This window comes from Plectrocnemia conspersa, unplaced genomic scaffold (assembly GCF_051122295.1).
Source record: "Plectrocnemia conspersa isolate PC_06_02 unplaced genomic scaffold, ASM5112229v1 ptg000010l, whole genome shotgun sequence".
In the NCBI taxonomy this organism is placed as follows: Eukaryota; Metazoa; Arthropoda; class Insecta; order Trichoptera; family Polycentropodidae; genus Plectrocnemia; species Plectrocnemia conspersa.
The window spans coordinates 27,163,150-27,181,256 of record NW_028277174.1 but is presented as its reverse complement, the minus strand read 5'-3'; the positions used below and the strand labels follow the sequence as shown (position 1 = coordinate 27,181,256).

Genomic DNA, 18,107 nt, shown 5'->3' with positions numbered 1-18,107 from the left:
TTTACTAAAATCACAGTTCTATTTAATTATATTTTTTTAATTCATTTAATATTACATTTAAATAACAAAGATTTATAAATAATTTTTAATTAAAAGTTAAGTGATATAGAATAAATACGCGCTTTGTCAATCGTTGAGTTGTTCTCTTAGTGATTTAAGGTAATTGACTGGAACAGATATGACGATCAAACCTAATTTATATACAACCTTAAAACAAATATATAATCATTTAATACTCCTCTAATTAAAAGATACAAAATAACGAAACTAAAAATAAATGTAGCAATAAATGCCAAAGTAATGTTTTAGAATCTGCAAATTTAATTAAGATGGATTTATATGCAACTAAGAAAATACCGATTTAAAATTATACGTAGATTATATAAAAAAAATGTATTATAAGTAAACACAAGGCTTTAATATATTATTTGAAGAACATAGAAAATCTACATTTGATTCATATTGGATCTTGCATTCATGGAATTTAAGATAAACATGCTTTTCAAAGATATTATACGTGTTCCTAGAATAAGATAATTTGTTTTATATAAAATTGCTAGAAAGGCTAATAACTATTTTATATTATGCTATTCTGAAACACTACCAGACAAAAAGAGTATTTTTTTCGTTCTCTTTTAGTTATCACATGCTTTGGATATTAAAAAATTTTTAAGATGCCTCTTGATTTTCATTGGTATTAATAAATTTTACTTTATTAGAAAAAATTTAATTATTAAAGAAAGAGTTTTTTTATATCAGGTTTAAATTAGTTTTTACAAACCAAATATATTTAAAGTAGGTTAAAATAGTGAATATATAAATATATGAAATATTTATAATAATAATATTTATTAACTCATCATTTTTGAGAAAAGTATGAAGCATTGAATATAATAAAAAAAATGTATTCTCTAGTATATACAAAGCCAAAGAAGATTAAGATTTTCACTAAAATAAATCCAAAAATATATAACCATGTGTAGAAGTTTTAACCACAATTAACTAAGAAGTCTTCTAACGACTATTTTGAACAATTGTAAAAAAAAATACCACCTCGTCGTAAAAGTAAGGCTTCAACAATTTAAGAGAAATCTGAAAGTGAGAGCTCGGGACAAAACATTTGGTAAAAAGCGTGTGAAAAGGATACGCGGTAGACAATGCGTTCTGCCCTACACAAAATGATTATTATTATTTGTTACCCCTTTATTACAGATTGCTAAAAATATACACTTGATAGTTTCACCATTACGGCGGCAACATATTTGATAGGTGTGTCCAAAAACGATGCAATTGACCCACCAACATCCTCATCTGCTATTCGCCAGAACTTTTTAGCCAGAGTTTAAAATTAGTTTTAGATCTACAAAATTATAATATATGTATATTTTTGTAGCATTTTTTAAATTTGTATAAGGATTTATGTATTCTTTTTTAAATTTATATTTATATTTTCTTGAACGTATAATACTTATAAATATTTTTTTTATTGTACAACTTTACCATAAACAATGAAAATGGCTATGAACTAGTATTGTGCATTTAATGTTTCTGTATCCTATTGTACCTACTATCTACATATATTTTTTATATATGTATAAAAAAACATATAGAAATTTATTGTGATTAGTTTGTAATAAATAAAATATCCTTACCCTTGCTATGTCGTGCATCAGGCTGACTTTGAACATCCAGTCCAATGTGAATTGATCATCTTCCAATATGTCCTGGAGCGATCCTTTGGGGCAGTATTCGATGAGCAAAGCACAGTGTGGCGGATCGACGCACGCTCCATAAAATCTCGCGAGATGGTCATGCTGGAGATCTTTCATTTTCTTCAAATTCAACAACAGAGGTCTCGTGAGATCGATCTTGCTTCTCTCGACTTTCTTTATAGCCACTTTAGCACCTTTGTAGCAGCCCCACTGCACGAACGTTTGACGCTCTCCAGCAAGTGACAAGTTCTCGTCAGAGTACATTGTCTGAAAGTAATTGACTGTATTAAAATTTTGTATTAAATTTATTTTAAAATAAATAAAATATCGTAAGTTAATTTTAAATATAACAATTTTTATATTGTGAATTATATGAAAAAGAATAATTCAGAGGTAGTAAGAAGCAAATATTTTATCTTGACATGAAAATTATTTATAACCTACACATTCAATAAATATATTTTATGTGTATTTTAAATTCTCTTTATGAGATAAATATGCATAAATAGTCAGTTACGTAGTGATATAAAACCAAATATATATGTTTTGTTATATTTAAGCAATAAAACCCACTTGGATTTATTATATTTGATGAAAATTTCACATCTCTCGGGAAATCGACAGCAAATAAAATTATACATATATTATATTATTAATATGTAAAATAATCAGAATTAGTTCCATTGTTTATGTCTCTTTGCTAAAACAACGCCTTTACTAATATAAGCAATTCCATAGAATTTGTAAAGCTTCTATAAAAGCGCTGTCATTTATGGGAATACCTCTTTCACTCACTTTAATATTGTATGATGGAATTCGCAGAATGATGGTGTTTATGAAGATGTTTTTATTATAAAATTATCATTAAAGAAAACATTGCGGATATGTTTTATTTAAAAATATATACGTTGTTTCATAAATATTTTCATTGTAAAAATGTTATGAAAAATCATATATTTGAGTTAAAGATTTTTTTATTACATATGTATGTATATATATTTAGAATTGAATAGATCTGTTAATTAATGAATTTCTAAAGCTTTCATATTAATAATTAATTACAACTAAAACCACATTATCCAATTAACTTTAGCCTCAAAATATGATTCTTCAACACGTCAGATTATCAGGAAAGGTCTAAAACTTCAATCCGATCCTTTCGGAGTTGTTTGTTTGGCTCCGTTACGAAACCGTTTTTACAATATCGGGTAATTATCTCGCCAAACCTTTGCGGTTTGGGGTTCGAACCCTTCGAAATTTGTTGACGCACACGCGTGGCGTAAAGTGTTCGTAATTATTACGCGAAGAACCCTTAGGGATGATCGTGGGGCATTCGAAATTGCCTCATAACGGCAGCACTTTTGGTGGTGAAGTGGCAAGTCTGTCCGATTATCCCATTGGATAGGTTTATATTAAAATTGTTTTGGTAAAACTATGTAGCACTTAGCCCTTGGATGCTTATTTCACATCTAAAAATATTTTCTTTAAATGACTTGCATATATTTGTAGTTGATTATTCCTAAGATATAATATAGTTTTGCGTCACGTATTCTCCAAGTTGTTCAATTTAAATATAACAAATTGCGACACTTATCAGTTGAAGAAGAGATGCCAATCGACGTGTTTAATCTTCTACGGTAACTTCTGTCAATTCTGTCCTAAGAATATCTCTTGAATTCTAAGCTAGGCTTGATCTGACGTAAAGTGGAAAATGGCGTAGCTCTACCAAATGCTTGATAGACTATACTTTCGTTTATTCCAAGTCAGAAGCAAAGATGTAAAAGTATCAAGTTTTGACTGATGTTTTTATGATACTGATCGTGATCGCGTTTATGTATTCTTTCAGAATTGAAATACATTGCCCTTCTCACTCTCGATCGACTAGGCAATGTTATGATTTGGAGCGGAAACAGATTATTTTACGTAGTAGCGATTTGGCAATGTTGATGTCCTGATGTCTATTGCTCCATAAAAATCTGAATTGATTTTTGTAGAAAAATAGAGATTGTCACGTACAGTTTGTATATGTTAGTCACACGTGAAGATTTTTGTCTAAACATCCGTATGCTTCAGGCGTCTCTGAAGATTTTTGACGTCGAGCTAGACCACGAGATGAGCTGGACGATGGTCCGAAGTTGGGTCGTTCTTGTCTTGGTCAAAATTCATACAAATTCAGAGAGCACTAAAAGTTATCTTGCCTTAGACTTTGAATTGGATGTTCAAGTATAAATGTCAGTAGAAGTGCTCTTTCGGTAAAACGAGTAAATACAAAGAGAAGCAGATTACAATCGGCCGTTTAGATGGCAATTAAAAATGCACGTGTTATCATTTCTCCAGTAATTTGCCACGATTTATTTTGATACATAGCAGGTACTTTTACATAATCTATATAAAAGGTTTTTTATAGTGCTATGTATATCATATTGAAAATCCATCTTTGTATATAATAAGATACTGAAACTGACTATTATCTGTGTTTATCATTTAATAGCATTCTATTTGGATTCGTACGCTTGTAAAATAGCAGCCGATTTAGTACCTTCCGTATGTGATCTAATTATGTAATATAATTGTAGTTCAAATACATAATTAACCTGACAATGTAATTTTGGTCTATCTATCGATTGAATTTTGGCACCGACGATATTTTTTGTTCAGGCTCCTTTAAGCAAAGTGCTTTCTGGTCCACACAAATTTACGATCGGCACGCGTGCTTGTATAATCTGGTGAAGGAAAATAATTTGTTTTTCGGGTGTCATATATATGTAAATAAATTAAAATTCCGATAAATATTTTAAAACATTTAGAAACAAAAACTATGCTATTTAATAATTAAAAATCAATTGTAGACTTTTTTATTATGACTTTAAAATTTGAATTGCAATAAGTTGCAATATTTCTCTATAAAAAAAATATTTCTTATATAATAAAAAAGACAGGGAATAATTTAAAAGTCGACTTTAGCTATGTAACTTAATTAAAATCACAAAGCTGTTTTATTATTTCAATATAAAATTTTAGTGAAAAATAAATTAAAATTAAAACATATTCAATAGCAGTGATCAATAGCTTAATTACGCTTCATTTGTATAAAAATAGCGTATATAGCCGATGACGCAAATATGCGTCATTTGTAAAACTATTGTTATTGCTTCATTGCTATTTTAAACGCTATAGGGTAAAATTTAGTGCGATTACCATAAAAGGCAACATGAGTTTATTCTATGCCATTATTATAAAACATCAGAAATTAGTCGTTCATGAACACCTATACAAAGTCTGTATAAGTATGATAATATAAAATAAAATCTACGACTCGAAATAAGACTTGCTACATTTTAAAACGTATGAACCTCTAAACTTACGTTTTTTAACATTAATAAACATATGTTAATATGTAGATAAAAAAGAAAAAATATACAATGTTACTTTTCTAAATTAATTACTTTATATATTATTCAATGATAATATAAATTCTTTATGGAATTTTATATTGTTTTAAGGCACATTTAATTAAAAAACTTTAATAACAGGAGACAAAAAAAAAATAATCTAATTTTTTTTCTTAATATTAAATTTATAACCTGTATTTTTTTAAATTTTGTATGCAACTCATTTAAAGTTGCAAATATTATATAAAAGTCATTTAAATGCTTTTTATATGTATATAAAGTACAATATATACCCTTGTTCATTTTTTTTCAATGTGACCCTAGACCCCAAATTGTTTATAATCCCAAGCATAACAGCTTTATAGTCTAAGGAGAAAGAAAATCGTTTTACAAATTGCTCTTTGCTCTTCATGTTTCTTTGGGAAAGGCGATCCGAGACTCGAATATTAATCTCTTTGGGACTATATATAATATCCATATAGTAAGTCAGTTTAAATATTGTCTTATATCGATGTCATTGATATCATATTTCGCACTAAATAAACCACCATAGGATCTTCAGCAAGCAGGAAATATAATACCATTGACCTGTTGAACTACGTTCATAAAATAAAATACATGATAATCCCAAGAGGGATTATCTAACTTCCAACATAGGGATACTTGAGTATTATTACGGTTGACAGTATTTAGGGTGTAACTTAACTTAATAACATAATAATCAAAAAGGATTTTATCCAGTAATAAAATAAAAATTGTGTCATTGTAAATAAATAAATAAATTTTGTGGAGAGAACGATAAAGATGAGCTTAACATATTTCTGGCACACAAATATAACTACTGTTTTTTTCATATTTAATATTCATTAAATAAGTGTATATTTACAGTTGTAATATGACAGACATTAGTCCAATGCGTTACAATATGATAAACTAAATAACCAACTATAAGTGTGTAGTGAAACACCAGACTGAAATCAAAGTCTGTGAATCAGTGACATATAATTTATTAATTTTAAGCTAATATAACAGATTATAATCCATATATGTCACTATTCACTAGAAAACTAAAAAAATGATGATCGATCTGAATTAGAATTATTTAATAATCACTAATTTCGATTTTCCATGCACAATATTTTTTTTTTAAAAACACTTAAGTTGACAAATTATAATATTTATTTCTAGTATATATTTTTTTATTAACCTGTTTGTAGAAAATTTATTTCTTGCGCAATGTTTTCATTTAATTTATCGCATTGTTACAAAGAACATTCGTGTGAACTAAAGAGCAGAAATATGTTGCAGGGTTTTCATTTGTATTTGTAAAAAATACCCATATTTTGGTTTCGACCTATAGAAAACATGTCTATGTTCCTAATTTTCATGTATTTTTATGTTAAATACCAGCAATATATAAAAATATTTTAATAGCTCACCAATTGACTGCCTTTTCTCCCGAGCGAATGCATGCTCCCCTTATTTTTTCCACAGCGAGGAGCCAGGATCACATCATTGCAGTTTAACCTCCATGTCATCATGGCTATCTCAGCATCTAATTTGTGCCGCCTGAAAATCGAACCAACGTTTACAAAAATATACATTAATAAATGTTTCATAGGGACATAAAAGTTTCACATCACTCGTCGACGCGACGCTTACATTTCATTGAAATTCAATCTGAATATTATAAACACGTACATCCATCTCCATTGTGTGTGATTTATTTTCTATTATATATAAATATTTTTAACGTTAAAGAGCCTTTTTGCGTTGGACGTCGTTCAACCGTAAAATGCGGTGTCGATCGTTCGTTTTCGTGTTATATCCGTAGTATTAAATTTAATATCTAAATAAAGAATCTGAGTGGATCATAAAAGTTTTGTTCATAGATGTGAATGTGACAAATATATATATATGGCAAAAAATAATTACTCTAACGCTCCATTAAATTTTACGTAAATTATTCACACATCTATGAATACTAGGTTCATATTGTATTCTCATACTCGTTAGTTTGCGTAATTTTCAAAGTTGGTGGATGTTTTAGGTGACACAGGAATTATATTATAGTTGTGATGAGTGTTTGTGCACAGATGGGATATAAAGCTTAAGTGCCTACCACAACACAAACATAAATACTTTGCCTTGAATAGAAAGGAGCTCTACTTTTCATAATCAAGTAAGAGCAAACAATTAAATAATATGTATATAAATCAGTAAGAGATGATTACCGTCAGTATTAAAATTAAAAGAATTATTTAGCAAAGAGAAATATTTTAATTGCGAATAATAATAATATTTTATAATTAATTGGTAAATATTTTTAAATATGTGTGCTAATATTTTATTTATTTTTTTAATACACGTCTTATTTAAAAATTTTATGTAAAGGTAACGGTTAAATAATACAATAAAAAAAATGTTCAAGTACAATGTAAATATATAAAAAATACATCATAAGTGTCTAACTTTATATTATACTGAAAGCTTTTAATCAAGTTGTGTATAGTAATTAAAAAAATATAAACGAGTCATAAATATTTATTGAATATGAATTATTTTTTATAATATAATAAATCAAAAGAGACATATTTAAATATAAGCAATTATCAGTCTTTTTTAGAAGTTTAATGCAAAATAAGCTCTTTCAAACACTTTAAAAACATAATAAATCATATAAAAAAATGAACAATGCTGTTTTTCTTTCATTTTTTTTGGTTAAAAAAACAAGTCTGTTTTTTAAGTAAAATTACATTGAGTTGTATTAATTGTAAAATTGTGTTTTTGTAATAGTTTTGGGAAAAATAAAAATAAAATTTACTTAATTATGATGTGAAATAAAGATTTTTAGCTCACCTGTAAAATATCACTATAATGACAATAGCGATGAATACTACAACGCAAAGAACAATACTAACAATCGCCGATCCTTGCAATGCTATAAAAAAAAATATACATATATAAATAATTACAAGTATAGAAAGTTTTTTTATAATATAAATTCTGGTATGAGAAATATTTTTATAGATATTACGGTCCGAGACTTGATTAACTATTGTCTCTAATAGCTTATCCAAATTAACAATTAGCGCTATTTATCAATACGATCCTAAACAAAGCCGCAAATTTTGCCTCTATTGAATTAAGCTCTGTAGCGGAAATAAATGTATACATATTTTTATCATATGTATATATGTACAATATATTGAGAGTTGCTTAAAGGAAGCTTTGCCGCATAGTTATTTTTATATTATATATTTGAATATGTTTACAAATTTAATGATTTACTTACACTTATCAGGACATAGGGAATTATCGAAACCGCAATCTGGCGTATCCGAGGGTGGTTCGGTTCTTCCACCGGCCCAGTAGATCGGTCTTCCAGCGACAAACTCCAAAGATTGGTTAGCCGCAATGTAATTGGCGACGACCTGCGAATCATTGAGAGAAAGAACCAATTTGAATAAGCGTTAAACTGAATAGAAAGCTTCACGGACGATTTAATAGTGAGTTACTAGGAAATTTCAACGGTAAGGTAACCTTGTCCTAATTAAACCTCTTAAGCTTCCGTTCGAGGGAATTGTTTACGTATACATATCTAATTTGACATATAAGTCTATTATATTAGTCCACTAATGCATGATACCCAAATAAGTAATGAATTATAATACTAATAGTTTCAAATATTTATATCTCATAAACCATTAAGTGATTCAATATATACTTGCAAATGAATAACGTCATTATTAATTAACTAGTATAATATTCATTTTAGTATAATATTTATAAAATAATTATAAAAAAAAACAATAAACTGTATTATTTTTAAAATGTTTTATGGTTTAATGATTTAAAAAATAATTTAAATGTGCAACAGCAATTAAATATTAATAATATATTGAAACTTCAATGCGGTAAAACTTTTCAATAATATTTATTTAATTAGCCATATTATTTGTGTATTAATAAATATATAGACATGTATTGTTTTGTTGAAGTACTGCGTAAAAAAGTCCTTGAGTAGTCACGAAGGTTAGGTTGAACTCTTAGGATTGTTGTCATTAATGAGTTAAACCAGATCGCAAATTCAATATGTAAGCTGCTGCTTTCTCGGGTTTCTTTGGTTTATTTCTTTGATTTTTTTCCTATTCTCATTTTTGATTAAAAGCTTATATACTCATTAAAGTTAGAATTTTCAATTGTCTGGGTTATGTGATAATTTGGGGTAGCAGAATATTTTTTATTGTCTAATAAATATCTTGTTAGACTAATACTGATTTAATAAGCAGTAAATCGGCAATGTGAATCCAAAGCATGTGTGGTACTTATTCAGCTGAGATATGCACTGTTCCTATTATTTGTATTTTGCACCGATCTTCAACGATTTGATCTCAAATTTAATGCGTATCCATGCAATGATTAAAAAGTCTAAAGAATACTAACATATAAATTATTTGGATAATATATAAGCAAGTCCTTGATAATGAATTTTATCGCAACCATTAAAGGTGATTATGACTTTTATAATAAAACTAATTTTTAATCATTAATTCGGTTATTCAAAACGTATTTTATTAACTAATTATTTAGATCAGCAACAAACTCTAATATTTATCATAAACCTATAAGTCGTAAATAAATAAAGACCTGCAAATAATGCATTAAGGGCTTACTATTTTTTTTACAAAATTGTAATCAATTTTTTCTTGATCACAATTTTTTTTAACCTAGTTTAATTGACCCATACTACTTTTTTTATATAAACAACATAAAAAATAATAATAAATTATACGTAAGTATAATTTATTATTATTTTTTAAATTTATTTTGTAATTATACGTAAGTATAATTTATTATTAAAATCCTTCACAAACTAAAACCTTTTATAAATGATATAAAATTTATAGATCTCTTACATCAGAACGTATTTTGTAAAAAATAAATACCAAGCCTTTAATGCGAATTTTTTTATATAGTAAAATATAAAATATGTCACCGTTTTTTTCAACCGCTAAACACACGTGAAATGAACTATTTGATATATTTTTTACATCCCTTAGACATTTATTTATGGTTATAAATATTTTTATATGTCTCTATATATGTATATATTTTATTTATTTTATTTTTTAGATTAAATTAAAACCACTGTGGCCTAACAGGTTACCCCGATGCGCCACGATAATCGAAAACAAATTTTAAATTTACAAAACAAAAAAAAACGTACATATACATAAATATAACAATACTTAAAAATAATAAACATAACAATAAAATATAAAATATTAAAAATTAAATGATACAGACTGAATTAGCTCCTCGTAGCTAACATTAATAGGTCAATATGTAATGCCAGCGTATTAAGGAGCCGGATGGCCATAGCTATAGGCGAGTCGGCAAGTGCGGACGTCCTAGCCCTAACGGCCATCAAAAGAGGACGCGATCGTGATTCTCGAAAATGTTTCGGAGCCCAATATATATAATAATATTTATATCTATATATATATATATATATATATATATATATATATATATATATATATATATATATATATATATATATATATATATATATATATATATATATATATATATATATATAGATATAATTCTGTTTATCAGCAGAACTAGAAAAGAGTTGCAAGGTTGTTGCAACATATATATTTATAAATTTAAATGTGACATCACAACGGTGTCCTTTTTGTCCAAACAATTATTAGTTAAGAATGATGGAAAAACCAAAAATTGCTTACTCATAATTTTAGTCGTTTGCCTTAAATTGGCGTATAATTGCAAGGTAATATGTCTTATGCTTAGACTTGATGATAAGAATACTAAGTAGACTATACAATTCGAATCAAAGAAAACAGTGAAGAGAAGTTTGACATTTGACTGAACTTGACGTGCTTTTTGTATAAGCTTTTCATGCCTCTTCCATTCAAAATATTGGACTTTTGTTTTGATATCTTTTGGTTTTGATTTTTTTTTTACGACCCGCTCACCAATGTTTGCTTTGTACTATTAAACTTTATATTTTGACATACCATTTTCACCACAAATAAAAAAAATATTGCAAAATATTTGTTCTATAATTGTCAAATCAAAATTATCGCTGTGAGTGACTGAATGCGTCATACGTGCTTGTTTATTCAACACAAATGTGTTATATACCTTAGTACTAATGTGAAAAATTATTATCTAAGCCAAAAAAGGCCAAAATCTACAAAAAAAATTATATCAAAATACATTTTAACATTTATCTGTCAGGTGCTAATGAAACTTTATGCTGCTCTAAACTGTCATTTAATAGAACTTTCATTGGGTAAGGTTTGGGTTTGAACATCAAATGAACGTTATTTCGCAACTATCAATAGAGTAGCATATAATTTCACTTCACCGCCCGATAAGTTTACTTCCCTCATTTAGCAAATTATTTGAAAAAATTATATTATCTCGATTAAAGGAATCTCTTAATAGCAAACTCATTAATGAGCAATTTGGTTTCCGCGAAAATCACTCGACTACGCATCAACTTAATAGATTAACAGAGCACATATCTGCCGATTTTAATATGAAAAAAAGTTCTGGTCTTTTATTATTAGATATGGAAAAGGCTTTTGATACAGTATGGCATGATGGATTAATGTATAAACTTTTAAAATATGAAACTCCCTATTACATTATTCACATGTTACGGTCTTACCTGAAGAATCGAAGCTATGTTGTTTCGCTAAATAATACATTTTCGACACCGCGTAAAATACCAGCTGGTGTTCCTCAAGGAAGTATACTTGGCCCGTTTCTCTTCATTCTATATACTAATGATATTCCAATGTTAAAAAATACTAAACTCTCAATGTACGCTGACGACACTGCAATCCTTACTAGTTCTTATGGTCTTAAACCTATTGCAGTTAAACTTCAAAAATCCCTTGAAAACTTAAAAAAATATTTTATGAAATGGAGAATTAAAATTAATCAAGACAAAACAGAAGCAATAATATTCACTAAACGTAGACAACCCTTGCCTGCACCCATTAAAAGTGAACAAGGGCATAACATTGAATGGAGAGCGAGCGTTAAATATCTGGGTATACACCTGGACTCCAGACTAAAATTCAATAAACATATAACTGAACTCCGGTCGAAAGGGCTCGGCGCCATTGCGGCTCTAAAATCAATATTTAATAGAAAAAGTGCGCTTACAATAAAAAATAAAATTCTAGTCTATAGACAATTAATCAGACCTGTTTTAACTTACGCTTGTTCAGTGTGGAGTAACGCGAGTAATAGTAATTTTAATAAACTTCAAGTAATTCAAAATAAAGCCATAAAAATAATTTATAATACACCGTTTTATACTAACCTTAAAAAACTCCACACCAAACATTTAATTCCTACCATTAAAGAATACTGTTATTATCAAACCGAAAAATACTATAAAAAAATCTCGCGAGACCACGCAAACCCACTAATTTCAAGAATCGGTGATTACGACAAAGCAAAACTTAAATTTAAATACAAACATAAAATGCCTAAGCACATATTGCTTTGATGCAGTTAAGCTCATCACAGTGTCATCAGTTTCAGGTCTACATGGCTAGGTTTATTTACCTTTGTATGTGTTTTATTTTGAATATTATGTATTTTGTATAATTTGTTTTTCTCATCTGCTTCATTCTTTTCCAAAATTTTTTTTTTTTTTTTTTGGATTTTTTTTTAAATTTGTAAAAGGTTTTATGTATTTTTCCTTTAATTTAGTATATTCTCGTATAATTTATTATTCTTTTTATGTTATTGTATAACTTAACAATTTGTAAACAATGTAAATGGTTATGAACCAGTATTGTGCATTTAATATATCTGTATGCTATTTTACCTATGTCTATTTAAGAAATAAACTTTTATAAAAAAAAAAAAAAATATAATTTCACTAGAGGCTATTTTCGATAGCATAAATAGATAACTATAGCTAAAACGTATTTAGACATAATTTTACTAAAACAGTGTATAAAAATACACATTCACTGTAACATACATATAATTCTATTTATATTACAACTACCTATTAAATAAAATATGCCTGAAAACATCATTAGTTTCATGTTTTAAATAAGCTATGCGATAAGATGTTTATTTATTTTTAATGAACATTTTTTTTTTAATTGCTGTTTTTAAAGTCTTTTCTTCTTAAGAAAAAAGTTTATATTTTAAGGTCTTGAACTATGCGTGTTCGTATCACGTCGTGGTTACCCCTTTAAGGATTTGAACTTTGCGTGTTCGTAGTCCTAGTCATAACGAGAGTCGTAACAAGAGCCTTTGTGTAACTGCACTGTTGTTAAATAATCACTTTTGGTCACAGTAATTATGCGAGTGTGGTACCCATATATTTCTAATTATAATTTTTACTGAAATATTGGATTGTGTATGGCTTTTGAAATAATACAAATTAAAAAAAAAATAGATTTAATTATTTTGTAGTCTCAATTAAGACCAGATCTGACTATATATTTAATCTTAATCTCTTTATAACTTTGCAATAACTTGTAGTTATGATAATTGATAAAAATATATTTTTCTGCATATAGAGTAATAATTTAATTATTATCTAGTAAGCAAATAACTTTACCAACAATATTTTAAAACAAAACCATTTTTACATCTTATATTTATATAAATATTTTATTTAAAAATCAGTGCGATTTTATCTACATTTTATCATTTAATTTAGATACTATCAAAATCTGTAAGTCACTTTCAGAATGACAAAATTAAACGTACAGCATAAAAAAATAATATTGTTTGTATACACAAAAAAGAGATTCTTGAATGTAATTTACTGTATTCACGTTCCTTAAGCTTCCGTTTGAGGAAGTAATTTCATTGTATGAAAAAATAATAAATAAAAATCTCAAAGATTGTCATCCGGGTAAAAATAAACTTCGTAGGCTGAAAATAAATTTATATTTATTAACATACCCTGACAATTCAATTAAATTATTCACAAGAACAAAATAAGAATATTTTACAATAAGAACAATGGGATCTGGGTAAAAATAAAATATGTAGACAACATCGAATACACTAGTAACGATTCGATGTTTTAGCGAAAGTAATTTCGATTCAAACACAAATGTATATTGAAAAGTGCTTTCCTCCCATTGTGCGACGCTTTGAATACATTTTCAGTAAATGAAAAAAGCAAAACGGCTTTATTTTGCATATGTTTTTCATATTACATTTATAAATATGAAAATACCTAATAATCTAATTTTACATCCATTTATTAATAAATTGTTATGTTTATTTGTAAGATTAAATTTCAATTTTATACGGTAACTTTGTTAAAAAAAAGTATACCCGATATGTGAACTGATTCTATTATGGTTCGGGAGAAAACCGGATAAATATCAATATCGTCTGAAAATTTCTCGGTATTCTATTTGTACGTCACGTATTTTGATAACTAATGTTCAAAGGACCTTTTCAGGGGGAAAAATTCAATTACTATACATAGTTTATTACGCGTCCATATTATATAGGAGTATATAATACAGAATTTTATTACAAAAATATACCGCAATTTTCCTTAATTATAGTCCAATTTCTATATGTAAGTATGTACCTTTTGAATACGCAACTTTATCGTTGAAAATTAACATTTCATAAACTTTTGTGAATTGTTTTTAAGTACAATATAATGAATTTTGTAATTGATTAAATAATTTAAATCTTAGACTACTATGGATATTTAAAAAAATATTATTTTAATAAAATAAATGAATAATTGTTGCGTAGTTATTTTTGTTTCAAAGTAAATAAACATAAATCTTTTGATTAAACTTATATATAAAAATACATGCTTAGTTTTATTTATCCGAAATTTATTATTCATTAAGGTAGCAATTTAACTTAGTGTTCCGAAAAAATCACATTCGATTTAACCTTTATTGGTTAACGTTTACGTGCCTGAGTTGCGAGATTTTATTACCTGAAAGCTCGCGTTATTTCGATTAGAAAAAATAAATAAACGTAAATAACCCATATTAAAAATAAACAGATGGGATCGTAAAACATGCTAATTGTCAGATTCTGGGACAAATCCCATTTAACGAGCTCGCGACATTATTGGCTGAGTGATTTTTTTCACAGCCTTGTTAAGAATGAAGGGCTCGTTGACCCATTTCCGCGTAGGCATATTGGTGAGAGAGTTACCCACTAAAAGCTCGTTCGAATGCTTTGTTAAGCCCGCAATATACTCGGAGTGCTGTGTGTATAATCTTGGTTGGTACTCACTTCGAACTTCCCAGTCTCCGGGTCCATGTCCATCAGCGCGTATGAGGCGACCCTGTCTCCATTTTTGTCGATGGTCACGTCTCCGGTTATACCTGAGGAAAGCAATATACTTGAGTGAAAATATGGAATGTGAAACACCTTTGGCGTTGCTCTTTGAATTTATGGACTTTGCGTGGCGTATACTAAAATATTTACAGCTAGTCATGGAACAAAGCATTTCTCAAATTCGATCTCTCTACAAAGAATTTTTCATGACTACGTGCAAAGATTCACAAAAGAGATTTACTATACCTAGACAAGGCTTAGGATAATCTTAAAATATGCTTTTATGCACTATTTGGTAAAACAGTATTATTAAAAATATTCTTAAGTTGCTACATTATAGCATCTCAAAAACAAGCATGATTAAAAAATGTATAAAAATACTCCACAAGATAAGAAAAATATATGATTTTATGTGTTTACTTTAATGTGGTTAAATTTTGATTACATATAAAATCATAATCATAAAAGTTACTACAATAAGAATTAGCTTTTTTTACTCCGCTAGACATGTGTGTTTATAAAAGCCATGACCATCACAAATTCCGTAAAATTATCTGGTTTCTATTAGTGATATTTACATTTATTATAATAAAAAAAAACTTTTACTTAAGATTATAGCAATATTAAATATTTAACAGAGATGACAATATTTGTAATGAACACGCAGCATGTAACAAAATTAAGAACATTAAGAAGAAGCAGTCATTATAAAAAATAAAATTGAAGACATATATATGTATGTTGAAATTAAAAAAAAATGTTTTTTATGCATTTATCAATCGATGAACTTTAAAAACTAATTTTTTTAATAATGGCAATTAGCAAAATATGGGTGCCGAACAAAAACATACCCGAAATTCTTATAAAATTATAATTAATATATATATAAGTCAATCTTTAAATATTTTTCTTAGAAATGTTATCTGCATATTGCTGTGCGTCAATTTAATATGTTGTAAAACACAATTATAAAAGTAATTAAATAAATATTATGTTTTTACGTTAACATGAAATATAAAAAAAAAAATATACTACTAGATTATTAGGAAAAAAATGCAATCAATAACATAAATTAGTGACCTTGGTACAGCGGTAAAGAGCAAGAATCTCGGGAATAAGCGAAATATGAAACGACTACAATATGTTTTTTTAAACTTAAATATATATGATTTTTCATTAAAAAAACTCGAAAAAATCGATAATTAATTATTATTCATCGTAATATTCGTAATTCAGTTTTTTCAATTAGGGATTCTGTGTCAATTTAACCCAGAAATGGCTTTTAAGCCATTTCGTATCCTAGGACGTTTTTAAAAAAAAAATCCGGGACTTCATGATTTTTATCTAAAAAAGCTGTCTAAAATAACACAACTTTATCACTAGAAATTGCTAATTTAATATAATTTAAATTTAATTTTTTACATAAAAAAATTAACAAAATAATGGTTATACTTTATTCATATTTTACGAAAATTAAATTGTTCTCAAAATATTTTAATGACGTTAAGAATTTTTATTATGACGTTAAGAATTAAAGAAGACTTACAACTAACGACCAGGAAGTAAAAAGAATAATAAATATAGTCGACAAGAATAATTTAATAATTTGCGGCCAACCAAAGAATGGACTTAAAAACTTATTATTTAGTATAAATATTTGCTCATATAAAAGCCAACATCAACGGAAAGCGAGAAAATATTTTTAACGGCATGAATATTCACTACAAAAATAAAAAATAGATTATTCGATTTTCCCCTAAGTGCCATTTTAAAAACTAATTTTAAAATTTTACATTTTTATTTAAAAAAAATATTTTTTAATTTTTTTTTGTATAGATTCATATACAAATATGAATCTATACAAAAAAAAATTTTTAATGATATTATCAAAGAAAAATCAAAATCATCTATTCTCATAAATATATATTTTATTGAATGTACTCACGACTAAAAGTGTGTAATAAATACATTTTCACAAATATATGTGATTTTTAGTCATTTTAACGCTTATTTAGTAAAATATAAAAATCACTATTTATAAAAATTTATAGGTTCCAACTATATTGGTGGTTATTTTAATGACCATTGAGAATAAATAAAATAAATACAAACTTGTCACCAAAGCTCAAATATATTATATCTCAGGCCTAAACAATTGCTCGAATAATTATTAATATTACACAGATTACCTATGAGCTACTAAAACAAAAAACTACTCTTTATTTGGAAAGGATGCGCAAAAAGATTGTTATTTTTACGCCTCTGTTAACAATCGATGAAAATGACCATCTATCAGCCGTGAACATATTTTGTAAGTGTGTCAAAGTAACGATGATATTGACCCATTAACATTCACATCTGCAATTTGCCAGAACTGTCTCGAATCAGCAATATAAAATATGTGACCTTAGCTTGGCAAGATCACAGCCGATAATAATTCTGACTTTCAAGGGCAGATATTTCAACTTCACCACCTGATAAGGGTAGCTACAAAAAATATTATTCTTCGAATTTTAGTTTCACTCTTATTGGTAAAACTATTAAGATTTCTAAAGCAATGTGCATTTCATATATATTTAATTGTCAAAAAATAATCTAATATATCTGACTTTTTACTTAAATTCACATTCAAAGCATTTTCCAATAAAAAAAGTATACT

General features: G+C 27.2%; 1 protein-coding gene across 4 annotated transcripts in view; it reads right to left on the bottom strand.

Moving 5' to 3' along the window:
- Positions 1-18,107, bottom strand: part of LOC148231219 (atrial natriuretic peptide receptor 1) — a 115,050-nt gene that overhangs the window by 13,587 nt on the left and 83,356 nt on the right. For all 4 annotated transcript variants that reach the window (XM_088195941.1, XM_088195942.1, XM_088195940.1 and 1 more), the window contains exons 8-12: positions 15,404-15,495; positions 8,400-8,538; positions 7,964-8,045; positions 6,544-6,673; positions 1,653-1,979 (exon numbers count right to left, since the gene is read on the bottom strand). In XM_088195941.1, coding sequence (XP_088052067.1) covers positions 1,653-1,979; positions 6,544-6,673; positions 7,964-8,045; positions 8,400-8,538; positions 15,404-15,495 — 770 coding nt within the window. The remainder of the gene's footprint in view (positions 1-1,652; positions 1,980-6,543; positions 6,674-7,963; positions 8,046-8,399; positions 8,539-15,403; positions 15,496-18,107) is intronic.